A 13,832-nucleotide genomic window follows, 5' to 3' on the forward strand; every position below is an offset into this window, starting at 1 on the left:
TCCGGCTTAAGATGTGCAACAGTCGCATTCAAAAATAACGTGCACTCTGAACTTGGTGTGCTGATCAAGACTGTTTGGCAACGAAGCTGCGGTTGACATTTCACTACATCTTCCTTGATATATTTCAGCAAATGCAGCGTAACAAGCAGCATCTGGTGAGCGCAGCAGGTCTTTCATTGTTTTCAACATGTTGCTGCTGTTGCTCAGTTTTAGTGTTAACAGCAGGAGATTTATGGGGTAAGAGAAGGCCAATATGCAGATTCACAGTAGTTTGAACTCTGTGGTTTTAACACAACATGCAGCATATGAAAATAAGTCATTGTGCTGCTGGTCACACACTACATTATTAATGTAATTCAATTGGCTGCACTCATATGCAGATTTCCTGCAATGCAGTCGTAGACTATACAGTGGAAATTATTTTTGGGATGCTGAGCGTGACACAATGCGCACAATCGGTCTCTCGGGCTCTTTCCCACAAAGGTAACCATCACAGCCAGTTTTCAAGGCCAGCGTTTTGATGCATTGTTTGCTTTAATCCCTAAAGGGAGAAGGTAAGGATTAATTTGTTGCATCTGTCAGACCCATGCTGGCACCACTGATAGTGTCCGTGCCAGTTTGAGGATTTTCCCCTCACCGCTGTCCTCTCTTGTAGCTACTGAGCCCGTTTTGTTGCTCTGCCAAAATACCTCTTTCAACTGGATCTACACATCTCTACTGTCATTGTTTTTACCCCTTTGGCTCCATATCCAGACTGTCTCCACTGAATGCGAGTTCCAAGCCCAGCCTCCATTTCCATGCCTCTTTTGGATCCCACTTGACCTGTAGCCTCCCCGAGCTCCTACTGGATGTGATCCAGGTTCCACGGTTCACGAGGTCAGGCACATCGATTTGACACGGGAATACGAGTGTGAGCTTGTCTTTGTGTCGACAGCTCAGGGGTCTCTAATGCACTCTGGCATATAGACATCACGTATACGTGAGTCATAGGCTTGAATGCCATGATTAGAGAATGCACTTATAAAACTCTGTGTCCACATTCGGTATGTTGTTAGTACATTTGAAACACGAGGCTTCTGCATGACATCCTGTGCCATTGCTCTTGTCATTAAATAAAGGCAGAGTGGAGTATACAAATAAGAAAAAGAACATTGGAGGTCTGCCTGGGACTGAAAGACAAATGTAAACATTGCTGATGAAAAAAGAAAAAAGAAGTTGACTTATGTGCAGTAGTGGAAGAACTACTTATAACTTTAAATCATGGAGTATTTTCAAATTGTGGTATAAGTACAAGTACAGAAGTATTAACAGCAGGATGTACTTACTACTAGTTAATGTACTGAGTATTAAAGTAAAAACACTCATTATACAATACCAAATAGCCCCTGACAAAGGTATATTATATATTATATTATTAGATCATTTCTATTTATGCATCAGCATGTAAACATGTAGCTGACCTAATTATAAGTGCCTAATATACTGTTGGGTAGTTTAATCCAACAGTTCCCAGTCTGTGGTGTAAGACCCCCACAAGAGGTCATAAGACAAATGTGACGGGTCAAGAGGAAAGCAGAAAATAAAACAAGGATGTGAGTACTGGTTCTATCTTTGACAATGCTTCACAATTTACTTGTTGATCGTGTTTTTTATGCAAAATAACTAGTAATTATAGATGTCAGAGAAATGTAGTGGAATTAAAAGTACACTGTTCTCTGAAATGTAGTCAAGTAAAAGTATAAAGAAGCACTAAATGGAAAATGCAAGTACCTCAACCTTGTACTTTAGTGCAGTACTTGAGTAGATGTACTTAATTACTTTCCACCAATGACGTTGTGTATTTCTTCTTTATCTGCACCTGCACTCTCCTGCATTAATGATCCAAACATTCTTGTGAACAAACCAAGAAGAAGCAGTAAGCAAAGAAAGAATTTGACATAGAAATAAAAAACCGAATAGGTTTGGTATTAAAGAAGCTTTTGTGTGCCTCTGATGATTTCTAAAAACTCTTTAAAGCACTTCTATGAGTTAGAAAAAAAACTACAGGAATAGTCGTAAGCTTACCTTTTCCGTTGACTGTGAAGTGCCGAAGAAGATTGGGATGAATGCCAGCCAAATAATGCAGGTGGTGTACATGGTAAAACCAATGGGTTTGGCTTCATTGAATGTCTCCGGCACTCCTCTGGTTTTTATGGCGTAGACCGTACAGGTGACCATGAGCAGCATGCTGTAGCCCAGCAGGCAGATGAGAGACAGATCAGAGATGTCACACTTGAGCACACCGCGAGACATCACCGGGTTAGAGGTCCTCTGGTCCTCGTAGTCAATAATGGCCTTGGAGGGGTCCACGCCAAACCAGATGCACACCCCAAGCAGCTGCACTGAGGCCAGGGTGAACGTGATGGCCAGCTGGGAGGCTGGAGAAATTAACCTGGGTGCACTGACAGACATGGAACCCTGCTCAAAGATGCGGTAAATACGATTGGTTTTGGTGAGCAGGGCGGCGTAACTAATGCTCATGCCCAGACCCAAGAAGATCCTCCGGAGGGAGCAAATTCCTACATCAGGGGTAGAAATCATCAGGAATGTTGTGGCATAACAGAGGAAGATGCCAGTTAGCAGCACGTAGCTCAGCTCTCGGCCTGATGCTTTCACAATGGGGGTGTCGTTGTAGCGGACGAACGTGACCACCACGAACACGGTGGCCATGATGCCAAAGACAGCAATAAGCACGGGAAAGACTGCCCATGGAGAGCTCCACTCCAGCTTAACAATGGGGATTGGAACACAGCCGGTGTGATTCACGTTGGGCCGTAAATCAAAGCGACACATCTTACACGTGTAGGTGTCTGCCTGGTACTGATAGCCATCGCAGCGCTCACAGTGCCAACAGCAAGGCATACCCTTCACAATCTTCTTGCGCTCGCCGGCCTGACAGGGATGACTACAGATTGAGGAAGGGATCTGACGGACACCACCGGGCCACTGCATCGTACGAACCTGCGAAGGAGGCAAGGGGGACACAGACGGACATTAATGGACGGAGAGAAAGACAAAGAGGGAAGAGAGGAGATTTGTAGAGAGCTAAAGTGTTCATATCCTTTAAAATGTTGTCATGTAGAGAAAGTGATGCTGTATTGATCCCCCCGCCCCCCCCCAAAAAGATCCCAACCACACCTGGTCAAGGAAAATCTAACCGGTTGCTACTTGCTGTGTGGGAGTTTGAACCTGGCCCGAAGTACCATTCTGTATGCTCCCACGATACTTGGTTTTATGTATTTATTTGGGTGTGGGGTGGGAAAGGGCAAACTAGGGGTTAAATGTCTTCCAGTTGGAGTTCAAATTATCCAAAAGGTAAGACACAAGAGGAAACTGCAGGCCTGCAGGGAACTGACAGTGCCTCTCTTTGGTAAATTGTTGTTTGAGTTAAAAAAAATCAATCCTCTGCTGTCTACGATCAGAAGAAACATTTATTAATTCCATTTCAGGATACTACCCCCCTTGTGGATTTTCCCCCTTTCCAAGCATACTTGTGCAGATAAATTAAATACGTAATTTCAAACGTGTCCCAGTCTCTTTGATGTTATGTTATCAATTTTATTCAATTGTGGCTGTTCATTCAAAGCCGGTAAATGTGTCTCTAAATGTGCATTTAATTAAGAACTCAAAGAACACAAATTAAATACGGCTTTAAGAGTCAGAACTGGCGCATTCCACAGTAGTTGCCACCACAGACGTTGCTTTTTCACATGATGTTGAAAGAGGTAAAAAAAGGCAAAAAGCTCCTCTCAAGCTGCTTCATTTGTTCAATTGTACTCTCTTCTGGCTGCCCAAGGCTTCCTCTTCATTTTGTCAAAACAGAATTTGTTTGGTTCCTTTATGTAATTTACGGTTATAATACCGTTACTTCATCACACCCCCTGCCCCCACAGTATTGTTTTTTGGAAGTCAGTGATGCCGTCTGGAGAGATGATATTAAATATGTCTGTCCTTAAGCTCTCATGGCTTTCTTTTCATCACAGTCCGCCCTGTTAATCATTTAAAGCGCCCTCTGGATATTTACACCTTTGAAGATGGCATGAAGCGCTATCAAATGGTTTGGGGAGGAGTCAGTGAGCAAACACGCAGCTGCAGAGCTGGAGAAAACAGTTTTTCAGCGAAGGACTTTTAACAGTAAACACTAACACAAACAAAACAGGAATGGAAACGGCGACGCTTACGTTGAGATGGAGTTGATCCGTCCAGTGGCCAATTATTTTGTATTCGGCTGTTTGGTTTCTGATCTGGTATTGGTAGATCTCGTATCGTCCAGGAGCATCTCCATTTTCATTAAAGAGCACTGGGTTTCCAGCTATGCCTAAATGAGAGAACAATCATCGTCATCATAATCATCATCATTTACTTCACATCGTTGAGTTTCGTTCTGTGTAGTGAGCGTGAATCTACGAGAGCAAACTAATGTGTTGTCATTGATACTACAGTTATTATTCCACTAAATTAAGAAACCAAAATTATGCTAAACTATTTTATTTTCTCTCTCATTTGGCAAGATGGCTGAGAACATATTGACACTGTGTCCTAATGAGAACATCCCGCATAGACACGAGGACTTATGTTCCTTTTGGACAATTTGATTGCATATGATTCATGTTCATTGCCAACTTGCAGAGCTCAGTTATGTTACGATGTGGAAATATGAGGTTGGGGGGGGGGGGGGGGGGGGGGGGGGGGTGAACGGGGTATAGTTTGACAAATTTCCATGCCGAATATTGCAGTTCACGTCCCTTCACAGACCAACAATTAATGTTTGGCTCTATTAATAATCGTCATCAAGTCCGGTTTCATATTTTGAAATCACCACCCATATCTCAGATTTGTTCGGTGATTCAAATAATAATATTTTTGGGTGGATGACTGTTGGAGAAGAAATAATCCACCCAGAGCTTTGTAGGTGGGATTGAGAATGGCGACATAATCTTTCTAAACAGGTAGCTATCAGCCTAGTTACCTCCATGAAAAATAGGTCATAAAGTCATAAACATTATTACTGCTCCTACTCATCGCTCCCACAGCTTCTGTGTTGAATGAAATTGATGTCGGCACAACGGATAAATCAATTTTCTCCGATTGGACAAAAGCAAAACATCCCCCCTCATCAACAGAAATCAAAAAGACAGTTAAATCTGATAATCAATTTAGATCATACCTCAACCTTCAATTGAGTATTTCAGTTTCCATACCTTAAGAATACTGTGGTTGCAAATTACAAATATTGTAGAAAGAAAGCAGTGTTGTTAAAAATGTCATTGAAGATAATCATAGATTCTAAATCAACAATATCTGGCATTGAACTGCAGAAGAGCCGTCAAACACACACACACACACACACACACACACACACACACACACACACACACACACACACACACACACACACACACACACACCACTCATGTGTCCCCCTCCTTGTTATAACAATGTATTCCTGTGTGCCGTTTTTAAGACGAGTTGTGATGATGCGTCACAGAGAAAAGCCCACCACAGATCTCTCTGTAACTAGGCGAACCCCACTTCCAGTAAAGCGATCCATTTAATTATGGTAGAACGTGGAAAGGTTCTCCTTAGAGGGAGAAGAAAGGAACTTCATTGTCTAATTGCTTTTCACATCAACTTTCACAAAACCTCTATACCTTCAAACACTGATGAAAGCTGTTTTATTATTAAGTAAGAACAAAAAGTTTAACGTGGCCAATTGCTGCTGATGGATTTCTGCTGATGAGAATTTTTTTTTTTTCTGTTCTTGCTTTTTGTTTTTCGAGGTAGAAGGATGCAGCGCCCTAATCCACATCTCGATGAGTCAGCCCCGCTGGATTACAGCATTACCGTTTCACTCAGCCTCGCATCTGAGACAATGCCGCCCCCACATCACAAAGCGGTGAGTGATCATGGGAGGATTACAGTGACTTTATAAAGCAGAGAGGCAAGATGTTTACATCAAAATATTAAGCACATCAACACTATTTGTAAACTGTCATATGTTCTATCGGAGATTTTAGTTGTGCAAAGCTTTTTTCTTTTTGCTCTCTTCCACCATTTCCTGTGCTTTTAAAAGCGCTTTGACGCGCTGTCACAGTTCGGGTTATGTGCTCGAGCCTGTAAGTGCTCACATGGACACTGAAAGAGGAAAATGGACCCTAAACACCACCATGGTGGTTACTGTATGATTATACTGTATATAATAGCTTTATGGGTCTTTTTGTCATGCTTGCTTTTCAAATCCAGACCTTTCATATTGACAGCTCTCTCTCTCTCTCTCTCTCTCTCTCTCTCTCTCTCTCTCACTACTGCTGTTATTTGTTTGATTATGCACAATTTACCCATTTCTGCTGCACATTTCGCAGCAACAAGCAACATGCAAGTGATTCCAAGATTTTCCTACGTAGTGGCCATAAAAAATCTTTTTGTAGTAAGAGTTTAAAGGCCTAATCTTTATTTTCGGACCACAGAAGTTACAGGTATATGTGCATATGTAATGTAAGAGGTTGACTGGTGTGTCTGTTTCTTCTTCATTTGTTACAGGTTGTTGAAGACTGCTGTTCAAACACCGCTCATATCACGAGAGCTTCTGTTGAGCTACATCAGGTGTCGGAAATGTCTTTCCTGAGAAAAGCAATCTTCATTACAGGTACGTATGTCTGACAGTAATGACAGCAGTATACAATAAATCAAAGAGGTAATCACCAACAACAGCATTAACCGCCAGAAATTGAATACAGGATGTATCACGCTGTTGGAATAAGTTCCGGGAAGCGTAGCTTAAAAATAAATATTACACTTAAAGTAGTTATCAACTATGCATTACTTCTTTACCAATTAGGTGTTTTCAGCTGTAGTCTGTGTGTCAAATCAAAATAACTTAATTTGTGTTAATTTATCTTGACACGGCAGATTGAGACAGTTTTATGTGAGGACAGACAAATAAGTCTCATAGTTCTCTTTAATGCAACTTTAATAACCGGATGGTATTGTGCGCTGGCACAGAACATCGTACATCTCCTGTGGTACCAAGAATGGTAAAACAAATGGAAAAGACTAATCTGGCTTCTTTGACCCCAGCAATGAATTGACCGTTTAAGGCACTGTGGGGAAATACTGCCCACAAATACTCTTCATTAAGAGTGAACAGAGCGGTGCATTTTGGGGCATATGGTCAATGTTTGAGTTGCAGATGAGGAATTAGGCCTGTCATGTGGCACAAATTGCTTGTCTAAACAGTCCTCTCACTAGTCAGGGGCATAATGAGTTCCACAGAGGCTTCTGCCACCGCTGCATTGTGCTGTGCACTAATGTGACAGCGTAGCCCGGGTTCGCACACTCGTGTACCGCAGCACTCGTCTCCTCTCAAAGAAACGTTGGGGTTAATGAGGAGCTTGTGATTATATGTAATATTTAATGATTGTTGTATTGCCCCACCCCCTCTCTTCCACACACACCTGAAGAATTACCTGACTATGCGATCATTAATCCAACATGTGCTCGTTCCGCATGGATGCACAACCGGGACACCTTAGTGAATGACAGCACAGCTTGCTGCCCTCTACTCGGTCATTAACTCTTAATGACTTGTATGCAGGCAAGTCATACAGAATTTACTACAGATACACTTCACCCACACAAATAAGGGTGTGTTTTTCCTGCTGCTTCATCACTGTCAAGAAATTTGCATGTTTCCTCAATCACAAGCTTCTGCTATATATATATACAAGTGCTCTGTAACTGGGCGAACCATACAGGACATAAGGTGAATTCAGCGCAATAATCTGTACATTTCCACAGCGCTAATTCCATCAATTTGCTGCTGATAGTTTCTCCTTACTGTAGATGTTTCATAGCCCTACAGACTAGTCGTCTCTATCTGCTGGAGGAGGAGGGAGAAGCAAGGGTTGAGGAGGTGGCAGGGGTTGCGCGTTATGGTCGTATGCTTTAATAGCATTTTAAAACGAGGGGAGGATCACAAAACAGGGAGTTGCTAATAAAACATAAATATGATGAACTCTTATAAAACTGGAAAATAAAGGCCTACCTCTTATATAAGTGAGCCTTTTTTTAAATAACGTCAGGGTTCGCTCTTCTGTTGAGTAAAGTAATGGCCTTAGCCACTATTTGAGAATATCTCTATTTTTCTTTTGGCAATTGCACATCTTACAGTGTGTGTCCGACAGGTTTTAGGATACTACACTATGATGAATGAGCTTTGTATCTATTGCTGTCCATTCTTATCATGTTGAGATGCTGATAGTCTATTCTTTGTGAATAACAGGCCTGGGTGCCATGCAAGGGAAAGGAAATTGACAAAAACACATTTTCTCCACCAGAAGCATCTTCTTAGTTGCACAACAATGAAGACTTTGCTCGAGGAGAGAGAGAGGTAGGTGTGCAGCGATGGGAAACCCTCAGATCTCGACTTTATTCCACACTCAAAACAGGTGTCCCTGGTGAGAATGACAGCTGAAAAGGCCACTGCTTTTCAGTCTGCGGCAGAGCAAAAGCACTTTTCCCTGACGTGATAGCAACAGACATGAAACACTGATGAGAAGCTTCATTCAATTGCGGCTTATTGAAGTCTGAGCAACTCCTCGACACATCGGATGCCGAGGTGGGAACAAGAGAGGAGGAAGCTCTGAAGACAGTCAAACAATGCACAAAGACCGGAGGTGTTTGATTCTCCTGCTTTGTCGGCTGCTGCTGAGTGAGCAAATGAGCGCTTGAAAAGTTGAGGATTTAGAATTAAGCTACAACTTTAGAGACATCCAGTGGTGGAAGAAGTGTTCAGATCCTTTATCTAAGTCACAATGCTAACACCACACTGTGAAAATACTGCACAACACGTAAAAGTCCTGCATTCAAAATATGACTTAGTAAAAGTGTTATCAGCAAAACATACTGAAATAAAATAACTCATTATGCAGTAAAATGGTCAGTGTTTTACTATTATACATTGTGTTTTAGTGCCTTAATGTGTATGTTGCGTTCTTACTGCTGTAGATGTTTACGGTTGACCTCATTTTAAGTACGGTTGACTCCTTTATTCATCGTTGGGTAGTCGAAACCACAGCAATGATCATATATTTGTAGCAGCGATGTCCACGCATCTCTAAAAGAAAAACAGCCCTGTTTTTATCTTGTTGCCGATGCATTTTCCAGGTAATCAAAAAAGGCGTTTAATTAATTTCCTTAGGTTAAGAAGTAGGATAATCTACTCCATAAAGGAACTCCTTCAGCAGAAAAAGGGGTATGAAGAATTGTAATCTCAAAAGCAACTAATGTTTTGAGATAAATGTACAATATTTGTCTCAGAGATGTGTTGGAGTAGAAGGATAAAGTTACATGAAATGGAAATACTCAAGTAAAGTACAAGTACCTAGACTTTGTAGTGTATAGCATTTGAGTAAATGTACTTTAAATATAAAGGCTCTTGAGAAAGCACACAGATAATCCCAGACTACTGAAAATATCCCAGCGGAGCCAATGCTTCTGTCAGATTACTTTTCATCTTTTCTAAAAGGTTATCTGTCGCGAGCTAGCTTACTGTGTCCCCTGTTGAGACCCTGACAGCCCACTGAGATACTATAGATAAATGGTTTTGTGAGCGTGCCAGGTGTATGGCCACTGTAAGCACCTTTGGTTTAAAAAAAGAAGAAAAAAAAAGCTCTTTGACATTTGACCTTTATCAACAGAGTTTCATTTGATATTCAACCTAAGACACAATGCATTTGCTATGGACGTAGTCTAACTGGAGTCTTGAGGGCTGTGCAGCTTTTGCAGAGGAAGAAATATGAATTATTCTTAGCAGATGTCCGCTAAAACTGCTGAGAATAAACAGAAATGTGTAACAATAGATTCTTGCTGGCTCAGCCTCAAGAATGACTCATCACAATAACAAAACAAAATGACCTACTTTTACATGCATTTCTTGCGATTGCCATTCGTTTGTGAGAAAAAAAAAAGGGATGATTGTGTTTACTGGTGCATTACATACTAACACCACAACACAGAAAAATAGAATTCACAATCGAGCAAGTCCAATATCAGCAGGTTATTTTATGTATCTGGACAAGCTCAATATAATGAAGCGTGCTGATGCAGTTGTATGGAGTGTAGTGTAAAAGGCAGCCTCTGCTCACATCAAAGCTCAAAGGATCTACTGCACTGGAGCTTCATGTCCCTGCTAGCAGGCTAAAAATGGATGAGCACTTTATAACAAGGCACCACTCAGTATTGAATGAATGTTGATTTCTGTCATGGATGCAATTCCGATCTACACATTTGAATTAGATAGTGATTTCAATTCTTGCATCAAATCCCCGGTGCTCTTGTAATATCTGTATTGTTTACTATTTTGAATATTTAAATCCACTATGCACTAACTGTATGTCGTCTTTTTTATTGACTTATTAACTCTAATATTTTTGCAATATCTTGTTTTAGTTGGTCCAAAACTCCGAACATTCCTCGCAGAAGAAATCAAACATCAGTGCTAAAAGGGAGGGAAAAAAGCTGCCATGCTTCCCCAGAGGGGTTGCATTTTGAACTGAAAACTCTGAACTTGTGCCAGGCTCAGTTGTGTAAAAACAAAATTATATATAGATGAAATAAAATATTTTGTACTGTGTATGCGAATTGAAAATAAGCTTCGTAGACGGTATACACCTCATTTATCGAGACAGAGACCATCATGCATGGTTTCAGCAGTTTTCTCTGGGAAAAAGAGACGCTTTGTTACAACAGATCATGAGAACCAGTGAACCCAACAGCACATCAGTTGTTTTTCTCCCGTACGCTATTGGATTCTCAGCAGCTCAGCTGGTGAAGTTGGAGGTTAAGGGCATCTGAATGGTGGTTGTTGTTGAAGACGAGTACTTACTCTTTCTACCTGATTTACTCTGAGGCTTTACTTTGATCTGAACAAATGTTGAGTATCATGTGGAAGAGAGGTTTGTTTGGACTTTAAGAAAATTCCCATATACTCAGTATATATACACACACACACACACACACACACACACACACACACACACACACACACCTTTTGAGACGCAATAGCTTTCAAAAAGCGCCCATTCAATATTTTTAAAGAAATACTTTCTTTTACTTCTCAGATATGAATTAAACATTAAATTGACATTTTACCAATGCAACAAGTAGATATTAGAATGGCAAATTAGCTTGAAGAGCAGGAGTTCAAGTGAATAATTGATCTGTACAAACACTGCATACTCAAGTCTCTGAGAGGGAATTTTAATTGTCTTAAACTGCTTCAGCGTCTATATAATGAAACTAAGGACCACTGCTCTTTTTGTCAAAGCAGTTAATTATTAATACGTCAGTCATGACTGCGAACTTGACTGATAGCCGGGTATAACGTAAGGCTACATGGAGGAAATGGAAAATGGTTCATAAGACAGCATAAAGTAACTACGGTGCTGGTTTGTGACACATGAGATGTTGATGACGTCTACATTGATGGCGTTTGTCTGATTGAGCCAGAGATGCTTTCCAACACCCTCAAGGTAATGTAAAGCACATTAAATACATTAGGTTAGTACATTTATGACCTTCTGGTGTTGCCAGCTGAACAAAGGTATTGTAATACGAGAAATTAGCCCTTTCTACAATATAATGAAATTATAAAGAAATGTAAAATATTTTTGCTACGGTTGAATGACAAACAAATGAATAAAGAAATATCTATTTGGGATTATTTTGATAGTGCAATTGTGATATGATTTGCAGTATTAGAGGGAATGATCATTTCTTACATCATTATTCTCATTTTCAATGGAAAACATATTCAAATGATTAAGATGTTTTCTTACGTCTGTAGACTATGATGTGGAGGCCAGGACATCTCTGCAGCACGACTATATTTAAATTCAAATGGTATTTTGAAAGGTAAACTGAGATGGTGAACGTGATAAATGCTTAACAAGCACATGTTAGCATTTTCATTGTTATGCCTAAGTGCAGCATTATAGGAAGGCTAATGTGGCTGCAGACTCTTACTCTTGTTTTCCCATAATGGTAAAACATTTAAGACCTGATTTTGAGCCACCTTGATTATCAACTGTACATTCACTGTATCATTAATGTACTACCACAAACTGAACTGACTTGAGCGCCTTAAAAAGCTCAGGTAACAATGCCTCTTGAGTTGAGACAAACAATGCACTCCACTATCAATAAATGTGACTGACCTGCAAAGTTTAGACGGCGGATGTGCTTCAGCAGATGAGTGCCATTGATGGGATCCATTTTAGCGCAGAGGCCCACCTTCCCTGGGCAGAGCTCCTGGTGCATACCGTGCAGGGCATGAGCCATCGCATAGACGGCATCAATAACAAACTGCACCTTTCCTTCCTGCTCATAGTTCGAGTCCTTTCCTATCCGCTCTTGATCTGTAAGACACGGAAAGTTGTAAGTCAGGCATCATGCATTATGATACCGTATGTGTGTGTGATTTTACAAATTGCTTACATGCAGTTAAATCACGGGTAATGCATCCTGTGTGGTCACTCGTTTAGCTCATAGTGAACCATGTCAAGTGTGAGGTTGAGTCCCACATTTGTATCCATGTAGTTCAACAATCCAGAGGGAGACTGAAAAGGATTTCACAAGTGTATTTGAAATACTCCATCAGTAATTCTATCAGCCACATCATGCAATCAAGAAAAATGTGTTCACTTAAGGACTCAAGTGGTTTCAATGAACGGGTACAGCTTAAAGAATTATCTACTTGTTTGTCTCTGACCCTTGTTTGAAGTAGGCTGATGATGAATCGCATATTTAGTGCTTGTCCCAGACAACTAATATCCATAATGGTAGCAAAAAAACATTTTTGAAGAGATCCATCTAGAAACTCCATTACAGAATAACTTGAAGATACTACTTGTGTTTATACAACAGTCACTAAAACCTATCTTTTCGACACTTCTACCCTTGCGTCACACCCACTTTGGAGAGCAGCTCAGGCTGGACAGGACAATTCCGTGCACTTGCACTGAGATGAACCTTTGAAATGGAGGGTGTGGCATCAGTCCAAAAGCAATGCTGTAGAAGAAAAGGCATTGGTCCTCGGTGAGTCTTATTCTTTCTACACTGAATGGGTCTTGCCTCTGGCAATTAGCTAGAAGGTAAATATCTGGACCGCTGCAGAGGAGCAAATCAATTCCAGTATCTGGAGTGCAAGGTTTTCTCCTCCCGGGAAATCTCATCAGTTAAAAAACAAAAACTTGTTCTCGTCTCCCCAGCAGGAATACATGGATTTCCCTCTGAGTGATTCTGTACACATTAGGACTCGGACCTACATGTCTATTCCATTAGCCATTACTCACAGTATATGCCTCGTGGCAATTTTCATTAGCAACTTTAAAAAAATGGATACATGTTCCATTGTGATGGAATCCTGACCTGCTTGACTGAGTGTCCGACTGTGAATTAAGTCAGTGAGGAATCAGAGACCCAGGAAATGGAGACATCCATTCACAGGACAGGGATAATCCCCTCATAGGCTCAATGTAATAACTTGTGATAGGAGTTCACTAATCCCGGCCCAGGGTGTTCCATAGGTTTTTGTGATTGTTAATTGCTGTGAGGAGGTGGGGGGCCTTAGAGGGAAATACAACATGCCAATCCCAACTCCTCCTTTCTCCTCACGAGCCTCAAAATCGGAAAGCCGTCTCAATGCAACTCTGCTCTATGTGCAGAAGAGATTATAAAAAGCAGGTGTGTTCAGTGGAGATTAATAGTAGACTAATTACCAGGGATGAGCTAAT

At 41.0% G+C, this 13,832-nt stretch overlaps 1 protein-coding gene across 1 annotated transcript in view; it reads right to left on the reverse strand.

The window, feature by feature from the left end:
• The window catches only part of LOC142955487 (metabotropic glutamate receptor 4-like), a 113,264-nt gene that overhangs the window by 9,230 nt on the left and 90,202 nt on the right, over positions 1-13,832 (reverse strand). The window contains 3 exon segments of the mRNA XM_076097023.1: positions 2,065-3,000; positions 4,221-4,357; positions 12,255-12,455. Coding sequence (XP_075953138.1) covers positions 2,065-3,000; positions 4,221-4,357; positions 12,255-12,455 — 1,274 coding nt within the window.

The sequence above is a fragment of the Anarhichas minor genome, unplaced genomic scaffold (genome assembly GCF_050575085.1).
Source record: "Anarhichas minor isolate MPS153535 unplaced genomic scaffold, ASM5057508v1 ptg000023l, whole genome shotgun sequence".
In the NCBI taxonomy this organism is placed as follows: domain Eukaryota; kingdom Metazoa; phylum Chordata; class Actinopteri; order Perciformes; family Anarhichadidae; genus Anarhichas; species Anarhichas minor.